At 44.6% G+C, this 19,812-nt stretch overlaps 1 protein-coding gene across 3 annotated transcripts in view; it reads right to left on the bottom strand.

The window, feature by feature from the left end:
* Positions 1 to 19,812, bottom strand: part of LOC144511260 (SHC-transforming protein 1-like) — a 110,523-nt gene that overhangs the window by 51,896 nt on the left and 38,815 nt on the right. For all 3 annotated transcript variants that reach the window (XM_078241402.1, XM_078241400.1, XM_078241401.1), the window contains one exon: positions 2,786 to 2,856. In XM_078241402.1, the coding sequence (XP_078097528.1) occupies positions 2,786 to 2,856 (71 nt within the window). The remainder of the gene's footprint in view (positions 1 to 2,785; positions 2,857 to 19,812) is intronic.

The following is a 19,812-nucleotide window of genomic DNA, read 5'->3' as shown; positions in this document are numbered from 1 at the left end:
GTTTGGACATGGCACAGAATTTCCGTTGGCCTGGGCTATCCATTTTATATTTAACTAGACGGAAAATCTAATGAGGAGAGGGGCTAAAAGAACCAGTGAAAGAAAAGCCGTTTGGGGGGGGGGGGGGGGGGTGGAATGGTGGGAGCACATCTTTCGGACTGTGGGAGGAAATCGGAGGAAACCCACACAGACACGGGGAACATGCAGACTCTGCACAGACAGTGACCCAAGCCGGGCATTGAAGCCAGATCCCTGGCGCTGTGAGGCGGCGTACTAACCACTGTGCCACCATGCCACCCATACAATTTGCCTACAAATTTAGATTGCCATGGAAACATTGGATTAAATTTTATGGGTTGCTATGGTTCCTGCTGTCCTGGCTAAAGTTAAGGTGGGAAGTCTGCCCGAAGGCTACCCCACAACAATTTAATGCGAGGAATGGGGTTAATTGCCGTAACACTTCTGCCCTCTTCTTGGGAAGAAGTCCTGCCATGAGAGGTGCGGGCCATTCTGATTGGCTGGCAGCGAGACAGCTTCCCAGCAGAAGCACTGGCAAGAACTGGGGCTTTGAGCAATCCTGCCAAACACAGGATCCCAGGTAACTCTGCTGTTGGTAGTCTTGAAGAGGAAGGAACGATCTTTGGGAAGGAAGTGCCGCCACTGGGCTCAGTGGGCCTGCAAAAGGAGGTCCTCTCATTTGCCCGACACAAGCCGGGCTTCCCAGTGAGCGTGGGCATCTCCACACTGTGGTGAAAACTGGAGCTGGCCGGATAAAGTCTTTAAGTGGCCATTAATTGTCCCAAAGGTGGGGGAGCAGCCTGACATCACTCCATCCCCTGTCCAATTTCAGGCATGTTGGGCACAGGCAGGTAGGTGGAGAGAAAACTACCCATTGGATTTTATGTGTCATTCAAACCAGTCATAAAACCCAGCCCATTTGTTTGGAAAAGTACCTTTTAGGTAACTGTGAAATAAAACTTCTCATTGGCCAACTGTATTATACTGATGAAACCTTAAGGAATGGTTCAAGTTTTCACATATACAGCTGTTGACTTTTTCCTTGGATTTCTTTGATGTGGGACCAGCGGAGTTGTTCTTGCAGTGAACCCACAGACACGACTGGCCAAATGGCCTCCTTCTGTGCCATAACTCCTCTACAATTCGCTGCCAAATTTTACAATTGTGCATTTCAAAGAAATTCTGGTCAGTGGATCAGATAGTTGCAATACCCACCGTAGACAAGAAGTTCAATGTGGAGATATGGGAGGTGATACATTTTGTTAGGAAGAACATGCAATGACAGTATAGAGTAAGGGGTACCACTTTAAATGGGGTGCACCTGGGTGTAGATGTGCATAAGTTATTAAAGCTGGCAGGACAGGTTGAGAGAGCATTTAATAAAGCATACAGTATCCTAGACTTTATCAATAGGGACAATGAGCACAAAATGTGAAGGAATTGGAGAGAGTGCAGAAGAGATTTATGATAATCATAGAATCCCTACAGTGCAGAAGGAGGCAATTCAGTCCATTAAACCTGAACCGACAACAATCTCAACCAGGCCCTATCCCCGTATTTACCCTAATAATCCCCTGACACTAAGGAACAATTTATTATGGCCAATCCACCTTACCCGCACATCTTTGGACTGTGGGAGGAACTGGAGCAGTCCACGGGGAGAACATGCAAACTCCACACAGATAGTCACCGGAGGCCAGAATTGAACCCAGGTCCCTGGCACTGTGAGGCAGCTGTGCCACCGTGCCGCCTTTTCCTTAGAGAAGAGAAGGCCGAGAAATTTGACAGAGTTATTCAAAATCATGTGTGGCCTGGTCAAGAGTTGATCAGGGGAATCAGTTGCCACTTGCGAAGGGATGGTGAACCAGAGAGCACAGATTTAAAGTAACTGGCAAAAGAAGCAAAAACAAGATGAGAAAATACTTTTTCATACAGTAAGTGGTTAGGGTCTGGAATGTCTGGGAGTGTGGTGGGAGCAGCTTCAATCAAGGCACTCAAATTTGAAAATAAACAATGTGCAGGGTTATGGCGAGAAGGCAGGAGGGTGACACTGAGTAAAATCCTCATTCAGAGACTCGGTGCAGATGTGATGGGCCCAACAGCCTCCTTCTGTACTGTAACAATTTTGTGAATGTGTGACAAATTGGCATGATGTTAGTTTGCCAATAGAACTGGCAGCGTTCTTGAGAAATCTGTAGGCTGGACCGTCTCGTTTTCCCAACCTAACACTCAAATCTGCAGAAAACCACAAATACGTTCACAGACCGATTCCAACTGGTTCAGGTTTTCTTAAAGAAAATGTCAAAAACATTTTTGAAACAAATGCTTTCAAAAATTTCCTGATTTGTAATTACCATTAAACAAAAGAAATTGTGGTGGTATATATATTTTAACAATGCAGATTGTTCTTCTCCAGCATTATGGCATTAGGGGCGGCACGGTGGTTAGCACCGCTGCCTCACAGTGCCAGGGACCTGGGTTGGATTCCCAGCTTGGGTCACTGTCTGTGCGGAATCTGCACGTTCTCCCCGTGTCTGCATGGGTTTCCTCCAGGTGCTCTGGTTTCCTCCCATAGTCCGAAAGATGTGCTGGTTAGATGCACTGGCCATGCTAAATTCTCCCTCAGTTTCCTCCCATAGTCTGAACAGGTGCTGGAGTGTGGAGACTCGGGGATTTTCACAGAAACTTCATTGCAGTGTTAATGTAAGCCTACTTTGACACTAATGAATAAACTTTAAAACTTTACACTTTTCCATTGTTGGCTTACCTTGTGACTTGGGTTCTTGTATTGAAATCAACTGACCGCATTGACTGCAATACTTCGACACAGCCCATGTACTGAAACAAGAAAGATGAAAATCAGCAAAAGCTTTAACACAAAGCCACCATGACAGCACACAATTTGTTTAACTGTTCTTAAATGTGCAAAAGATGTTTCAACATTTTTCCAACGATGTGCAGGTTAGATGGATTTGCCAATACTAAATTGCCCCTTAGTGTCCCGAGATGTGGGGGTTGGGGGGATTTAGCAGGGTTACGGGGAGAGGTTTGGGGGGGGGGGGGGGTGTCCTGGGTGAGATAATCTGTCAGAGAGTCATTCCAGACTCAATGGGCCGTATGGCACTGTAGAGATTCTATGATATGATTAAATAAATAGAAACCATGCAAATAAAACTAGATGCTTATTCAATATACATATATATTAGAGTTAGACAGTAGAGCAAGTTGATATAACAGTGACAGACTGGGGACTCCTAACCAGTTCCTGGAGCTCTCTGAGAAAGCCAAAGTTGATGCCTCTCATGAAGGGAGAAGACAAACTGAAAGCAATAGAATTCATTTACGAGATGTGAACCCCTTACAGGTGGTTAAAAAGCAGCGTGTAAAATTTAGGAGCAGGTTGGTGGCTGCCCTCTTGAATGGAGTGAAATATGCACTAAAGGGAGCCTAATGCAGGTAACAGTGCATCAACAATCTCTCCCCCCCCCCCCCCCCCCAAGGACAACCCCATAATGGAATAAGCGACCAAAGGAATCAGAGCCCCATCATTTGAAATCTTCAAAACCCATCTTATTATTATTTTTACTAATAATTGTTTATCATTAGGACTACCATTTCAGAGGGTTTATCACTACCCTTTTAAATATTGGCAGAATACAAAGATTAGAATCATTGAAAAAGTGCAGAAGGAGGCTATTTGGCCCGTCAAGTCTGCACCAACTCTTCAAAAGAGCATCTTACCCATCCTCCCCCAACAGCACAGGGACTTATAATGGTAAAGCTTCAGTGTAATAGGTTTGATAAGCAATAGTCTGAAAGGTTGAAGATTTACCTCTCATGAAGTCACTAAGTTAGGCCAGGTGAAATTCAAGCAATCGCCCTCTTTCATAATGTTGGAAATTCAATAATTTTTAGGAAGAACAAATTAATATTGAAAAGACAAGAGGGGGTACAAGTGGCACAAGAGGGAGGAGGCATCAGGCCTGCTCTATTTGGGCTTTCTGGGAGTGAGTGCAGCCTAGTTAGCAGCTACCTCTGAAAAGGTGGCAACATGTTTATCTATTTATTTTGAAAGGTTGATACGAAGCTGGGAGATTCAGGAATACTCCTCCTGGCTCCATGTGGACAGCTAACAATCCAAGATCAGCTGCCCATTGTCACCACCCTCTCTTTGGAATTGCCCAAGGGACGGTTTAGGTGAAGCAAGAGGACCAGAATTCCTCTGCTTCAAACAGGCGAGCTGCATTTGGAGGTGGAACCAATCTATTGAAAGGAAACAGTGACTCAATTCGGGCTAGCCTTTGTTCTCCTGGTTGGGGCACACTCAGGACCTGAAAACAGGCCAGAACCAATTTCTCAGCCAAAGTTTGCTAGGTCAACTCAACCTTGACTCTATTGTCTGTCAAGGTCAATGACTACATGTAGGAGGCTGACAGGGTGTGAACATCCAAATGTCAGACTGTGTTTGCTCTACCATGTAGAAGGTTTTGCAGCATGCAAGCCTACCTAATCACCTGCTAATGAGGAAGAACATTTGGGGAATTATAGTGCTGAGGCATTTAGCTGAAGAGGTTTGTATGAGGGGGCAGCATCAGGGGTTGAGAAGGTTGTGACCATCAGTCCAGGAATTGAAACACTCTGGTTAGAATTCCACTGTTTGAAGATGTCCAAGTTCTTTTGATCCTGGAATCAGTCCTTTAGCATAAACAAAAAAAATAGCTGTATAGGGGGTGGGGGGGGTGGTATACCTGGCAACCATAACGTGCTGCGTGTGGACTGAATAGCCCGACAGTAGAACTTCTGCCCCTCACTGGTGAGGCCATCGCACCCTCACAAGCTGCCAGCAGCACCAAGGACACATTAGTGGATGCAGCCAGGACTGCAAGCAGGCCCAAAAGGGCGGATCCCGGAGCCAGGAAAGTCTGGGGTCTTGGGTGGGTGGGGGTGTTTGAGTAGTTCAGGGAAAGGGGTAGGGATGGTGTGTTTTATAGAGCAGACCATTAGGGAGAAAGGGGTGGGGTACTATCATCGAGGGGCTGTCCCCAATGTGCAAAGCGCACCCCTCAACCTTCAAAGCCATATTCCTCACATATCTTTTAGGAAGTTTAAAAAAGACAGCCTGCCCACTCATGCCTAACTGCCCATGCCAACCATCTCATGGTGTGGCCAGCACATATTATCAGAATCAATTGAGCATGTTATTTAAATACGGCGGGTGGGCTGATGATATCAGTGCCTGCCTAGCCCATGTATAATGGGGTGAGTGGGAAGGTGATGGGGTTGCATTCGATCTATTTACGTGCTCCCTGCCAAACGCACTCCCAGCCAATGAACGTAAAAATCTAGTCCAATATTTTAAAATACAAATATCAAGAGTCTAATGATCCAGAAAAACTGCACTTGTGATTCACAACTTGCTCTCGGAGACTTCGTTTGGGTGGTTATCTTATTGAAAGGACGCAAGATGGTATGTGTCAAAATTGGCAATATGAAATCTATTTTCTGCTGAATCTGGATTTTTAGTTTGAATTGCAGGAGGTGCTGAAATCATTAGAATTCTATGGTTAGAGACTGCACCTTGAGCAAAATAATAAGACCCAGTGGCGGAATTTTCCCAAAATCTGGCAGAGTGTCAGATTCTGACTGAAAACCAGCGGGTATCGCTCCAGCTGCACTGCTGAGTTTTCACTCCAGATGTTCTGGCAGTCAGTGCACAGAGAATCTGGGGGCACCTCTCGGGCAGGGTGGGGCCTGACAGATCTGGCAAGACCCGCTCCACAGGGCGCCATCTTTAAAGGGTGTCCTAATCTGTGCTGGAATTAAATTTCCCCCCTCAACCCCACGAACACAGAGGACGCCCCCACATGCTTCAGGTCGACCCCGCACCACGCAAGCATCGGGAACTCCCCCCTCAAACACACAAGCATCGGGGCAGCCCCTCTCTCCAAACATTGACACCCCACCCCCCCAGGCATCAGGGTGATACCCCAAGCATTGGGTGTACCTCCCCCCCCCCCCCCCCCCCCCCCCCAGGCATTGACCCTCACCCCTCACAGGCATCACGGCAACTCCCAGCTATTCCACCCCGACCATACATAGAGACCACCACCCCCACCCAAATGGGGCTCCCCAGATGGCCCACCCCTGCAGTGCCACCTTGGCACCATGCTAGCCCAGGCATGCCCCTACCACCGCGGGGGGGGGAGGCTATACTTACCTGAGCACCACCTATGTGGTCACCACGACTGATTTTCGTTTTTTGAAAACAAGTTGTGATTTGCGCTGGTGTGGTATCACGCCAAGTGGGTGGGACGAAACACTGAAGGAAGTAGTGGTGTTAATCATAGAATCCCTACAGGGCAGAAGTAGGCCATTCGGCCCATCAAGTCTACACTGATCACAATCCCACCCAGCCTTATTCCCATAACCCCACATAACCTCTGTTAATACCCCAGACAGTGGGGTCAATTTAACATAGCCAAATCAACCTAACCCGTACATCTTTGGACTGTGGGAGGAAACTGGAGCAACCGGAGGAAGCCCACGCAGACACGGGGAGAACGTGCAAACTCCACACAGTCACCCGAGAGCAGAATTGTACCCGGGTCCCTGGCACTGTGAGGCAGCAGTACTAACCACCGTGCTGCCCTAAAGCCCAATGATGAGATCCAAACTTACTATAAAATATATCAATCAGGCTCGCACCCTTCCAGGGCATGAACCTGATCGTGACATCGGAGGGGGGGTTGGGAAGATCGCAGTCAGTAACCTCACTGGCGCAAATCCCACTTTTGGCCTCGTGCAAGATTTAGCCGCCATTATGAGATTTGCACTGCAGCTAGTGCAGCGGCTAAATTGCAGCTAACACATTTACAGATGAAAAGATTTGCACTATTTTCTGCAGGAATTCATTAGATAAATCAATTTCTAATGCAGTGCTTCCAAACTGTTTTGCAGTCTAACCCTATTTTAATGGCTTTGAGTGACCCTGGATGAAGGGGTAGCTTTAGCCCCTGGTTGGGGGGGAGGTTAGCTCCTGGGCTGGGAGCCGGTCAGCGGGAACTGTTTGAACTCTAGGGTTAAACAAAAAAGCCCACCTACTTGCATGCTTTGTTTGCTGCAGCAGCAGCAGCAATTAGGTCTCAAAAATCTGTCCATTAAACCACACCCACAAATAGGAAAAAACATAAGGGTTGGAATTTTCCGACCACTCACGCCAGCGGGACTTTCCCACCCCGCTGCAGTGAATGGAGATTTGGCTTGCCGCCTAATTCTCCAACTTTGCTGCTGTGGGAGCTTGGCATGAACGGGTGGTAAAATTGCGCCCAAGGATTCAAAGGGGCCTCGCAACCGTTAGCGCTCAGTCCAAGCTCCATGGTGGCCATTTTTGCTTCAGAGCTTGTGACCCCAAAATCTCATCCTGTTACCCCGCTGGCGGTCATGGTCCACAGTTTGGGAAGCCTTGTTCTAATGGCAACATGGGCCAATTTGATACTGCACATACTATGCTTACTTTCCAATGATATCGTCATCTCTGTTAAGTTGATAGAAAGAGCACTGACGAATGGCGGTGATTAGGGGAGTGCTTCTTTTGTACGGCATTGAAAATTATTTTTATATGAGTTGCTTGGCTTTTTCAGAAAATATTCTTTGCAAGATTTACACCTTTCACACGCGCACAATGGCTCTCAAACTAAGTCTTTACATCGCTGTACAGTGAAAGATTGATCATGTAGCCTTTTTCCATATTTCACTTCTCAGCTCTTTCAGGTTCCACTGGAAATTAACCACCGAATTCTCCTGATAATATAATCAGGAATTTGACACGATATACCCGCATTGTCAAAAGTGGCCCACTTTCTTGTGTTGACAGACCACAAGCTCTGGAAACCAACTGATCCATTCAAACAAGGTGGGAAGGTGGGATTAGAAAGGGCACCCGGGTGTCCTCGGACTGGCATATACAGGATGGGTCAAATGGCCTCCTTCTGCGCCGTAACTGTTCTATTGTTCGATGGAGCCATTCCCAGTCTTGGTCACTGTGAGTAATCAGAATACTACTGCAACAGTCCAGGTCATTCAATTATCTTACTTCTTCCCACTATACAGTCACTCAGAGGCAGACTAGAAACAAAGGACATGGGAATTTATTCAACAACTGGTAGAACATCGTCACACTCCAAACAAAGATATTTTTGCATTTGAAACAAGAGTGAACTTGAGATTACTAACAAACAGAGACTCATAGCCTGTCCTACAAACCGATTACCATAACGCTGCTCATGCTTACAGGGGAAGAAATCATTTAGTATGTGACTCATTCTCTTGAGGTTATACAAGTAAATACACCCTTGTTTCTTTGAGTTTAATTCGAGGAGGCAACCCAACAAAAAGCATATAAAAATCAATATATTGTTCCAATAATAAATTATTCTGGAAGAATGCTGATCTCATCTCTGACTCATCTTGGTCACAGTAGCATAATTGGAGGATATTTACATCAAACACCTCATTGAAATCAGGAAGTGTCTACATTGTCTTAGTAAGCACTCCAGTTCATGCCCTGAGCAGTGGTTCCCAACCTTTTATATGTCATGGCACGTCTCTATACTATAATAAAATCTTTGAGGCAGCATGGTGTCACAGTGGTTAGCACTGCTGCCTCACAGTACCAGGGATCCGGGTTCAATTCCGGCTTTGGGTGACTGTCTGTGTGGAGTTTGCACGTTCTCTCTGTGTCTGCGTGGGTTTCCTCCGGGTGCTCCGGTTTCATCCCACAGTCCAAAGATGTGTGAGTTAGGTTGATTGGCCATGCTAAATTGACCCTTAGTGTCAGGGAACTAGCTAGGTTAAATACATGGGGTTGTGGGGATAGGGTCTGGGTGGGATTGTGGTCAATGCAGACTCGATGGGCCAAAAATGGTCTCCTTCGGCACTGTAGGATTCTTTGGTTATCCTATTTTCTATGTCTTCTCCCCTTACTGGAAACTTGGTTTTTAACGTCTCCCTGTCTCATCTGTTTTTTTTAAACCTCTCCCTGGGTTTTTGCTCCCTTTGAGTTTTCGCTTTTTGTGCAGGCGTGTGGGACCTTTGTCTTCAGCTCTAAGTCCCGTTGGTCATGCACATGGGCCCAACCAATGTAAAAAAATCTAAACTGCGCGTGTGCGACCCTTTCCCAGCCAGTGCTACTGCCCCTCTTTTCAATACAGTGGGGTTTTCGATACTCCAATCCAGGTGTAGGCCACATGCCAACTCAACAACATATAAACACAAAGTATTATGCGAGAGCCTTGATTAATTGATACCCTGTGGAATCTGAAGTGAAGCTGGGTTTTAGAAATAGTCAATTAATCCGCCAGAGCATTTCAGGCAGGTAGCGTTGACTTCTGTGGGTTATAATCAAACTTTGAAATGATGCTAAACCTGTATTGAACCGTGGTTCAGGTTTCCATATTATGAAAAGGATATGGCGATACTGAAGACCAATTTACAAGGATGATTACAGAGATGTGAATAGGTAAATCAGGAAAAGATTGACAGCCTAGGTCTCTTTTCTCTTGAAAAAATAAAGGCGGCTAAGGGATGATCTAATAGAGGTCTTTAAAACCTAAAGTAAAAGATTTTGATAGAATAGATACAGACAGGGTGTTTCCTCTTGAGGGTGAGAACATAACCAGAGGCCATCATTATAAGATAGTCACCAAGAAATTCGATAAGGGATTCAGAAGAAACTTCTTCACTCGAAGAGTGGTGAGAATCATAGAATCCCTACAGTGCAAAAGGAGGCCATTCAGCCCATCGAGTCTGCACCAACCCTCCAAAGAGAATCCCCCCCTGCCCTGTCCCCGCAACCCAGCAGATCCATCATAGCTAATCCACCTAACCTACACATTGAGGGCAATTTAGCATGGCCAATCCACCTAACGTGGAGTTGGGAGGAAACTTTGGGAGGAAACCCATGCAGATGTGGGAAGAACATGCAAACTCTACACAGACAATGACCCGAAGCCAGAATCGAACCTGGGTCCCTTCCGCTGTCAGGCAGTAGTGCTAGCCACTGTGCTGCCCTATGGAACTTGCTACCACAGCCAGTGGTTGAAGCAATGGAGAAGTTGAATGAGCATTATGTGAAGAGAGAGGGGAATGGAGCTCACATAGTAGATTTAGATGAGAAAAAATGGGAGGCGGTTTGAGTGCAGCATGAATACCAGCATGAGGGGCCACAGGTTTAGGGTGCTGGGGAGTAGGTATAGAGGAGATGTTAGGGGTAAGTTTTTCACTCAGGGTGGTGGGTGTGTGGAATCGGCTGCCGGTAGTGGTCGATTGAAGCGGATTCGATTGAGTCTTTTAAGAGACTTTTGGATAGATTGATGGAGGGTTATAGATGAGCCTAGAAGGTAAGGAAACTGTTCGGCGCAACTTGTGGGCCGAAGGGTCTGTTGTGCTGTAGCTTTTCTATGTTCTATGTTCTATGAACTGGCTGGGCTGAGTGGCCTGTTTGTGTGTCATTTATCCTGACCTAGGTGAAAAAGTTGCTGCACTCCTAACCTGGAGGAAAAAAGTAGTACTGACTGGGGAAGCCAATCTCTACTTGCGTGTTCCCTGGAAAATCGATTGCACGTTATGGCTTACTCCTTAAAGACTAAACTTCCCACTTCACAGTTACTACTGTCAGACTGGCAGCATTGCACAACGGTAACCAAAATGGTATTCCTTGGATGAATTGTGTTCATTACTGAGAGGAACCCGAAATATTTCAATAAAATATTTTCTGACTCAAAGGAGATCATTTTAACTGAACTCAATGGGTCGGAAACCCCTGAGACCAGGCAGAATGACGGTTTTATACCCCACTCAATATCACATGTTAATTTCAATGGAGTGGAATTCAGCAGGGTGTAAAACTGATGTTCCATCCAACCGCCCCTTGAGCTTCCAGCCTGGTGAGTTAGATTAGATGTTGGCATGATGGTCATGTCACTGGACTAGTAATCCAGAGGCCCAGGCTAATGCTCTGAGGACACGGGTTCAAATCCCACCATGGCAGCTGGTGGAACCATCAATTATTGGGAAAAAAGACCCATCTGGTTCACTAATGTCCCTTCAGGGAAGGAAATCTGTCAACTTTACCTGGTCTGGCCTATGTGCAACTCCAGAGCCACAAAAATATGGTTGACTCTGAAATGGCCTAGCAAGCCCTCCGTTCAAGGACAACTAAGGATGGGCCTTGTCAGTGATGCCCACATCCCATGAAAGAACAAAGAAAAAAAATGTTTCCAGAATCTCTTCCTTTTAGTGATATTTGAAAAGAGAATTAGCAAGAACTTCTTAATATTTTGCCTTTGCTGCTGTTTTTCGAAATTCAGAATATACTTTGGTATGACTCATTCATATGTTCAATATTTAAAGACTCATCTCCAAATGAAAAAGGAAATTCATGAAATTAAGTTCTTCCAAGAGCAGTTATTTTTAGATTTGGGTTACTGTCTAAAAGTCTTTGAGACATGTAATGCCAAATCTGATGAACAGAACAATCTCCTGAAGTAGCAGGAATCAGCTGGGTGTGAACAGAGGGATAACGGTCACCATTACTCACTCAAGTGTTGTTTAAAAAGATCAATTTACTAAACATCAAACATGTCAGGATCTTCTAACCTAATCTGGGATCGCTGAGGAAGGAACAAGAACTTTGTCTTTCTAATCTGCAATTTGAACCCTCCCAAAGGTCAACATGACCCAAACTTCCATGTGGTTTATCCATTTCTCCCTGCAGGAGGTATTAGGAGTCAAGCACACCCAAAATTGGATCACATCACAAGAATTGGAATCAACAATCTCATTAGTTATTGGAAACAACAGGGTCGAAATTTGTCACACTCAACTATGTCCTAGGAAGTGTGGCAGGGATTCAAGCTGGCATGGCATCTGTAACTCTTAGTCGCAAATTCCAAGGTTGGAAATTTCCAAACGGACAGAGGCACCTGCAATTTTTGGTGCGACTGGACACTTACCTCAGTGTGAAGACAGAATGTTGGAACAGGGTCTTGCTGCAACACTGAGGGGGCTATGCTGACCAAAGATGCCACAAGACTAAGAAATTCAAACATCGTATTTGGTGATAGGTATTTCAAACACTTGTGGATCCAATTTCTGCTCGGAGCGATTCTGGCATACCATGCGCTTCCATCATTGGAGGTATGGCTAGTTTGGGGATGGATGAATTTTCGCTGGATATTATCCTGCCAGTTGCACCAATTCCTGGGATGCTCACATGGGAAGGGCATGACCCCAGGATGACCTCAACTCCAATTTCTGCTGAAGCTTCTCAGCGGGTGGTCAGTGCAGGTACAAGCATCGAAAATTGTGGTCGTCATCAAAACTGCATAGCACATCCATATGGAATTCACTACCTCAGAGTGCGGTGGATGCCGGGACATTGAGTAAATTTAAGAAGGAGAAAGACAGATTTTTAATTAGTAATGGGTTTATGGAGAATTGGCAAGAAAGTGGAGTTGAGGCTGAGGCAAGATCAGCCATGATCGTATTGAATGGGGGAGGAGGCTCGAGGAGCTGAATTACCTACTCCATCCCCAAACTAGTTCTTATGTTCTTACATCCTGTCTCACAAAATGTCAAACCATTTTTTCTGTCTTCAGAACACACTCAGAAGTACATTAAGGTAATTCAAAACTTGGAACAGCTTTATTAGTTTAGGGCGGCACAGTAGCACAGTGGTTAGCACTGCTGCTTCACAGCGCCAGGAAACCGGGTTCGATTCCCGGCTTGGGTCACTGTCTATGTGGAGTTTGCACGTTCAATGGCGTGGGTTTCCTCTGTACTGCGGTTTCCATCCAAAGATGTGCAAGTTTAGCCAATGGGAAATGCGTGGGGCCATGGCGACAGGGCATGGTTGGGCCTGAGTAAGATGCTCTTTTGGAGAGTTGGTGCTGACTTGATGGGCTGAATGGCCTCCTTCTACGCTGTAGGGATTCTATGTCCTCTGATATTCTGCCCCTCAAAAGATTTTTAGGTTCAACACCTCTCCCCAACTTACCTCCCAATCTGGACACTATTTTGTGGATGTTATAAGCTGTCTCCATACTCTCTACAAGCCAACTTCACCCCATCATTAAATCTCAAATCCATTTCCTGTTCCCTTGATTCAATCCTATTAAGCTGCAGAGCTTCCCAACCCACTCCCTGTGCTAAATGATACTGTAAATGGTTCTCTCCCTCAGGTACCATCCCCTTTCTTTCAAAACACAGACATCACCACCACCAGCCCAGAAAACCTGCAAGGCCCTTGCAAACTTACTCAATCCCCAGCAACCCTTTCCCCTTCAAAGACCTTGCAGATGTCATTGCTTTCCATAACACCATGTTTAAGTTTCTCCAAACAGGTTTCCATTCCTGTTGCTACAGCAAGACAGCCCGAATCAATGTTCCAAGTGGCATTCTCTGTAACGGACTATTGTGTGTTAGTACTTCAAGCTCTCTCATCCTTTTCTAGCACCTCTCTTCTATTTTCCAGCTCAGTGGGATTGCCCACACTCTCACCTCTCTGGGCATACACAGGACATACCCAGTAATGTCTTTGCTTTGTGCCCCAACACCATTATCTTTCAAATACCAAATGGATGAATCCTTGGCTCCCTTCTATTCCTTCTTTGGCAATGTTATCCATATATATATCTTATGCGTAGATGCTGCTAACAACCACCTCTTGCTCCATATCTCTCTCGTTCGTCCACTGCGTCAGTGTTGTCAGGTTTTCTGCCTCACATCCAATTTTGGAAGAGATGCAATTTCACCCAGTTTAACACTGGTAAGACTGATGCAGTCAGCTTCATTCCTGGTCAGAAATCCATATCCTTGCTATTGGATTCCATCTCCCTCTCCAGCCACTGCTTCAGGCTGAGCCACATTCTTTGCCATTTCAGCACTCCATTTAACCCCGAGATTCCAACCCCAGATCCTCTCCCATCACCACCTTAGCTATTACCACATCCCCCACACCTGCTTTAAAGCCTCGTGCTATGCGCTACTGAAACTCACCTCCCGACACAACTGCACCGGCTCTTCAGACCACCTCTGTAAACATCAACTCCTCCAAATTCTTTTGTATCCAATCCTGCATCAAATTCCACTCAGTGATAACTTCACTGACCTACCTCTGCCCCACAGTTTCAATTCCTAACCTTAGTGTTTCTTCATGCTTTGTTCCTCCCCACCTCTAAACCTAACCCCTCCGAGGGAAGGCGATGGCTTAGTGGTATTACCACTAGACTCTTAATCCAGAGACTCAGCTAATGTTCTGAGGACCCGGGTTTGAATTCCACCACAGCAGATGGTAGAATTTGAATTCAATAAAAAATATCTGGAATTAAGAATCTACTGATGACCACGAAACCATTGTCGATTGCCAGACAAACTAATCTGGTTCACTAATGTCCTTTAGGGAAGAAAATCTGCCGCCCTTACTGGTCTGGCCTACTTGTGACTCCAGAGCCACAGCAATGTGGTTGACTCTCAACTTCCCTTGGGAAACTAGGGATGGGCAATAAATGCTGTAGTAAGAAGTCTTACAATACCAGGTTAAAGTCCAACAGGTTTATTTGGTAGCACAAGCCACAAGCTTTCGGAGCGCTGCTCCTTCATCAGGTGAGTGGGAGTTCTGTTCACAAACAGGGCACATAAAGACACAAATTAAATTTACAAAATAATGGTTGGAATGCAAGTCTTTACAGGTAATCAAGTCTTAAAGGTACAGACAATGTGAATGGAGAGAGGGTTAAGCACAGGTTAAAGAGATGTGTATTGTCTCCAGCCAGGACAGTTTGACTACCTGTAAAGACTCGCATTCCAACCATTATTTTGTAAATTGAGTTTGTGTCTTTATATGCCCTGTTTGTGAACAGAACTCCCACACACCTGATGAAGGAGCAGCGCTCTGAAAGCTTGTGGCTTGTGCTACCAAATAAACCTGTTGGACTTTAACCTGGCATTGTAAGACTTCTTACTGTGCTTACCCCAGTCCAATGCCGGCATTCCACACAATAAATGCCAGTGACACCCATGTCCGACAAATGAATAAAGAAAAACATCCTTCCCCTGACTCTGGCCTTTTTGTGCACATTCCCAAGCCACTTTACTATTGCAGTCTATACTACCAGTTGCCATGGGCTGAAGCTCTGAAATAATCAGCCTAAGTCCATCTGCCTCACCACCTCCATCCTGCTTTAAGACCAAGACTTTGGTATCTCCTTCTTTGACTTGGTGCCAAATTATTTTTCTCCATGCCTCACCTGGAGACATCATATTGCTGGTGTGATAAAATTGTTGAAGATCCCCCTCTTGCTTTTACACGCGATCCGTTAGAAAAGAAACTTGATAGAACCAACAGAGGCTCAGGAAATGACTTCAGGCCGGTATAGTGGTAAGTGTATATACAGTTAATGAAACTGGCCTTTCTGACTTTGAAAAAGCCAATTCAATTCTGACAATCAATGCCTTTCATTGAGAGCTGATGTACCGGTAAGTTTCAGCCTTACAATCTGCTCGATAGGCATGGTAGGGCCGAGGGAATAAAAGCACACACAGGAGGAAATGGCAACTAAGGGAGGAAGTGGCCAAGGAGAATACCACAAGAAAAACAGGATACGACTTCTATTCTGATTTGAGCAAGTTAAAAGACACACTACTTTTTACTTTAAGGGCATCATGAACTGATAGGGGAAAATGTACAATGTCAAAATACAATCTGTTTTAAAGTTGGAGTTTCAGCTTGGATCAGGAGTTATCCACACAACGTTTCCTACTTTGAAAGCACTTCATGCATTGATATTTTAACCAGTGTCAAAACGGTTCTAAATAAGAATAAGAAGTTAACACTGATTAATCACATTTATCCAATTTGAAAAAAAAAAGAGTTCCATAACTGAAATTTCCTACAAGATTCACAGAGTTCTCACAAATGTGACAGATAATACAGAAATCTATGCTTGGGAAACTAGACAAGTGCGTCACTAATTTCACCAGATGGCGGTAACCTAGTTTCAGATGGAGACAGTTACAGTTGCTTAAACCAATGGGACAGGAATTTTAATACTAAAATGGAAAATCAAATGCAATCAATCAGTGGCAGATGTACAACCCATTGAGACATGAACCATCTTCCTCCATCATTCATAGCTCTTCATGGTGTGGGTGAATTGAGCATCATTCCCAATCTATTAGTCCTCACTGACCTCAATAGCAGGAGACACCCCGATTGATCTCCAGCTTTGGCATCCTAGAAGATATCCACTAAGACTTCAGGATACTAGCCACAGGTGCTGACTCCGAAAGAGCATCTTAGCCCCGCCCTACCCCCCATAAACCTGCACGTGGATTAGTCATTACCATGACTAATCCACCTAACCTACACATCGTTGGACGCAAAGGGGCAATTTAGCATGGCCAGTCCACCTAACCTGCACATCTTTGGACACTAAGGGACAATTTAGCATGACCAATCTACCCAACGTGCACATCTTTGGAGTGTGGAAGGAAACCGGAGCATCCGGAGGAAACCCACACAGCACAGTCACCCAAGACCAGAATTGAACCCGGGTCTCTGGTGCTGTGAGGCAGCAGTGCTAACCACTGTGCCACCGTGCAGCCCTTTTCTTTCTTTATCATTTCACATTTTATTCAGATGGCTGCAACACATTCGCACCTCATCTGGGAGCAACCTTTGCCTCTTTGCAATACCCATGACCACTTTCTTTGACTTCTCCAACATGGTGTCTTTTTTTCGTTAATCTCTTGTCCTCCATACTATCAAACCCTTTCTTTTTGTTCTTCCTATCCACTCCCATTAGCTTAAAAACCCCTCCATTTCTATCTTCCTTCAGTTGTGATGAGAAGGTAATTGACCTGAAACTCTCTCTCCACAGATGCTTCCTGATCTGCTGTGTATTTTTAAATGTTTATTACACTGAGCAAGGATGTTGGAGCAAGACTTGAAGAACGATAGAATACAACCATACACATCTGCTGTTTCCAGCTGGTTTCTGGTGTCCAAAGGAACATTGCAACGGGTGAGAATTTAATGCCAGAGATGAACAATTTACAACATTTTGGAATCAATCCTGGTGCAGCAGTAATCAATTGGAGAATCCTACAGGCTGATCTCCTCAGCAAGATTGACAAAACCAGAGATGCACCCCATCTTCTCAACGTTGTCAAAGATCAACAGTCTTCTTATTATATCATGGCACTCATTTGAGGACATCACGTTGGCACAGTGGTTAGCACTGCTGCCTCACAGCACCAGGTACCCGGGTTCAATTCCGACCTTGGGTGACTCTGTGTGGACTATGCATGTTCTCCCCATGTCTGCGTGGGTTTCCTCTGGGTGCTCCGGTTTCCTCCCGCAGTCCAAAGAAATGCAGGTTAGGTGAATTGGCCATGCTAAATTGCCCCTTAGTATTCCAAGATGTGTAGGTTAGGTGGATTAGCCAAGGTAAATGCACAAGGTACTGGGATAGGACGGGGAGTGGGTGGGGGTGAGGCCTTTGTAAGATGCTCTGTCAGAGAGTCGGTGCAGACTCGATAAGCCAATTGGCCTCCTTTTGCGCTGTAGGGATTCTATGGTTAAATAAAAATGCTGCTATGGCTTTAGGCATAGTCAACATTGCGTGACTTACAAAATGGGTAATATTTATAGAACTATAATTTGTTCTGAATATCTAAAAACAGCAGTGGCATTTAGATACAGGAGGACCTCAATTTAAAATGGTTTATTTAGTTCTGCTCTTATTTATGTTTATGTGTCAACAACATATTTTCAAGATGTTTCTAAAGTATTGTGACCGTTATAATCTGTGTTATTGATTTGTAGTAACTGACCAAGTCAAATTTCACTTCATTATATGGGACTCCTACTGATGTCTCAGCTGTTTACATTTGTTCATTTTTCTGTCAAAATCAAAAGTGAATGGTCTTCATTTTAATATTCTTCTGTGCTTCTCACTGTATCCTACCAGGCGCCCCAAATAAATTTCAGATTTATTGCCTGCTTAACAGTACTGCCCCACTCTGCCAAGGTAAGAGGCAAGGGACTTCATTGATGTCTAGTAGACTGGGTCATGGACCTATTTTCAGCTACTGTACTATTTTCTGCGGTTGCTGGTCTGGTCCATTCTGAAGGTGACATTTGCAGGATGTTTCCACTATGTCTTCAGAATTGTAACCTGAATGATCAAGGAGCTTTTATGATCCAAAAAATTTAAAAAAACCCAATATGATCAATGATTAAAGTCAATCCCTTTTTCGCATGCCAGGCCAGTTGGCTCCCTATTACTCTTCTACTTGTCCACATTAGCACGTATAATTAATTGGGCTAGCACAGAGGTGACGTATCTCCATTTTAACCAGATAGAATCATTCATTGTAGTTTGGATATGCTGCAATATACATGTGTGCACATGTTTAAGTATTATTCAAATGTGTACAAGTTTCTCCACATGAAAGACCAAAGTTTGGCCCATGATGTTCAAAATAAACAGATGTCTAGTAATAGTTTATTCTTAATATGCTAATGGAAAAGAAACTACTGCATGTCAGCATGAAAGAACAGCTAAAGAGCTAAATATATATTCAGTATCATGAATGATAGATGAAGTGGCAGAAGCAGTGACTCACTGGAGCTAATCTACTTCCTATGAGACTTTGTAGATTTTTCTGACACATTGGGCACAATGCCAGAAATATCTTGTGTGTACATACAGCTTCAGAATGAATCATACTTCCAAATGACAAGGGTAAATCTTACTTTCTAAGCCCACATTAGAAGACGACACTGGAATAAGACCAGAATGTGACATCTGCTTACTGAACTATAGATTAAATTTGTACTGAATGCTGAAAGGTATAATTTAAAAGGTGACAAAGGGATCATAATTACTAAATGAGGGCAATGTGAATCAGATAAATGTACTTCTAATACAGTCCAAGATCTTGAACATTGGCCTACGCTTTTTGACATGGCAAGTAATCGTACTGGGGAAAGGGAAGCCTGGATCGAAAGCTATCTCTGTACTTCCTCCACCCCATCATCTTCCTCCAAGTTCCACTTACTCGTGCTACAGCAACTCACTTTCAGATTTCTCCCTGGTTTCACTTCACCTTACCTTAGTTACCCCTCTGGTTTTAAATACTCTCATGCACCCTCTGTCCTCGGGATACTCAATTAACTCTCGACCACAACTCATTTAATTCTGCCCTCGGTGGGGGTTGATTCAGCTACCATTTACCATCATCACATGTCACAGCTATGTAAATACATGAATAACATTGCAAAGGCCATGAGGAAACTTGACACCCCGAGGGAAAAATGTTGTTCAGTACTAATCAGTAAAATCAGGTCATCATCTATCATCCAATAGAATAAATGTAGGTGATGGCGGAGGCAAAATGGTCATGTGCTCAACTGCTGATTAGGCCGAGACAATGCAAGGGGGCTCAGGAATCCAGATGTCAAAACCAAAGTCTGTACATGGACTAAAACATAAACAAGAGGATAAGGAGAGTGACTGGTGATGTGGGAGGAATCTCCCATATAGTTGTGTTGTAGATATAAATTAATAGTCCCAAGCATTGACATAATTTGCATGATTTTTACAGCTAAAAGGCTTTACCTCACAAAAGTTCACACTTGACAGTGCTTTGACTGTTTATATAAAGCAAATCCATATTTGCCCTCGCTTGCTCAGGAGAAGGGAATATAAACTGCGGGTCCAACCACATTTT

Source organism: Mustelus asterias, chromosome 24 (assembly GCF_964213995.1).
Source record: "Mustelus asterias chromosome 24, sMusAst1.hap1.1, whole genome shotgun sequence".
NCBI lineage: Eukaryota > Metazoa > Chordata > Chondrichthyes > Carcharhiniformes > Triakidae > Mustelus > Mustelus asterias.
Note: the sequence above shows the minus strand (reverse complement) of the source record. Positions and strands in the feature narration are given on the sequence as shown.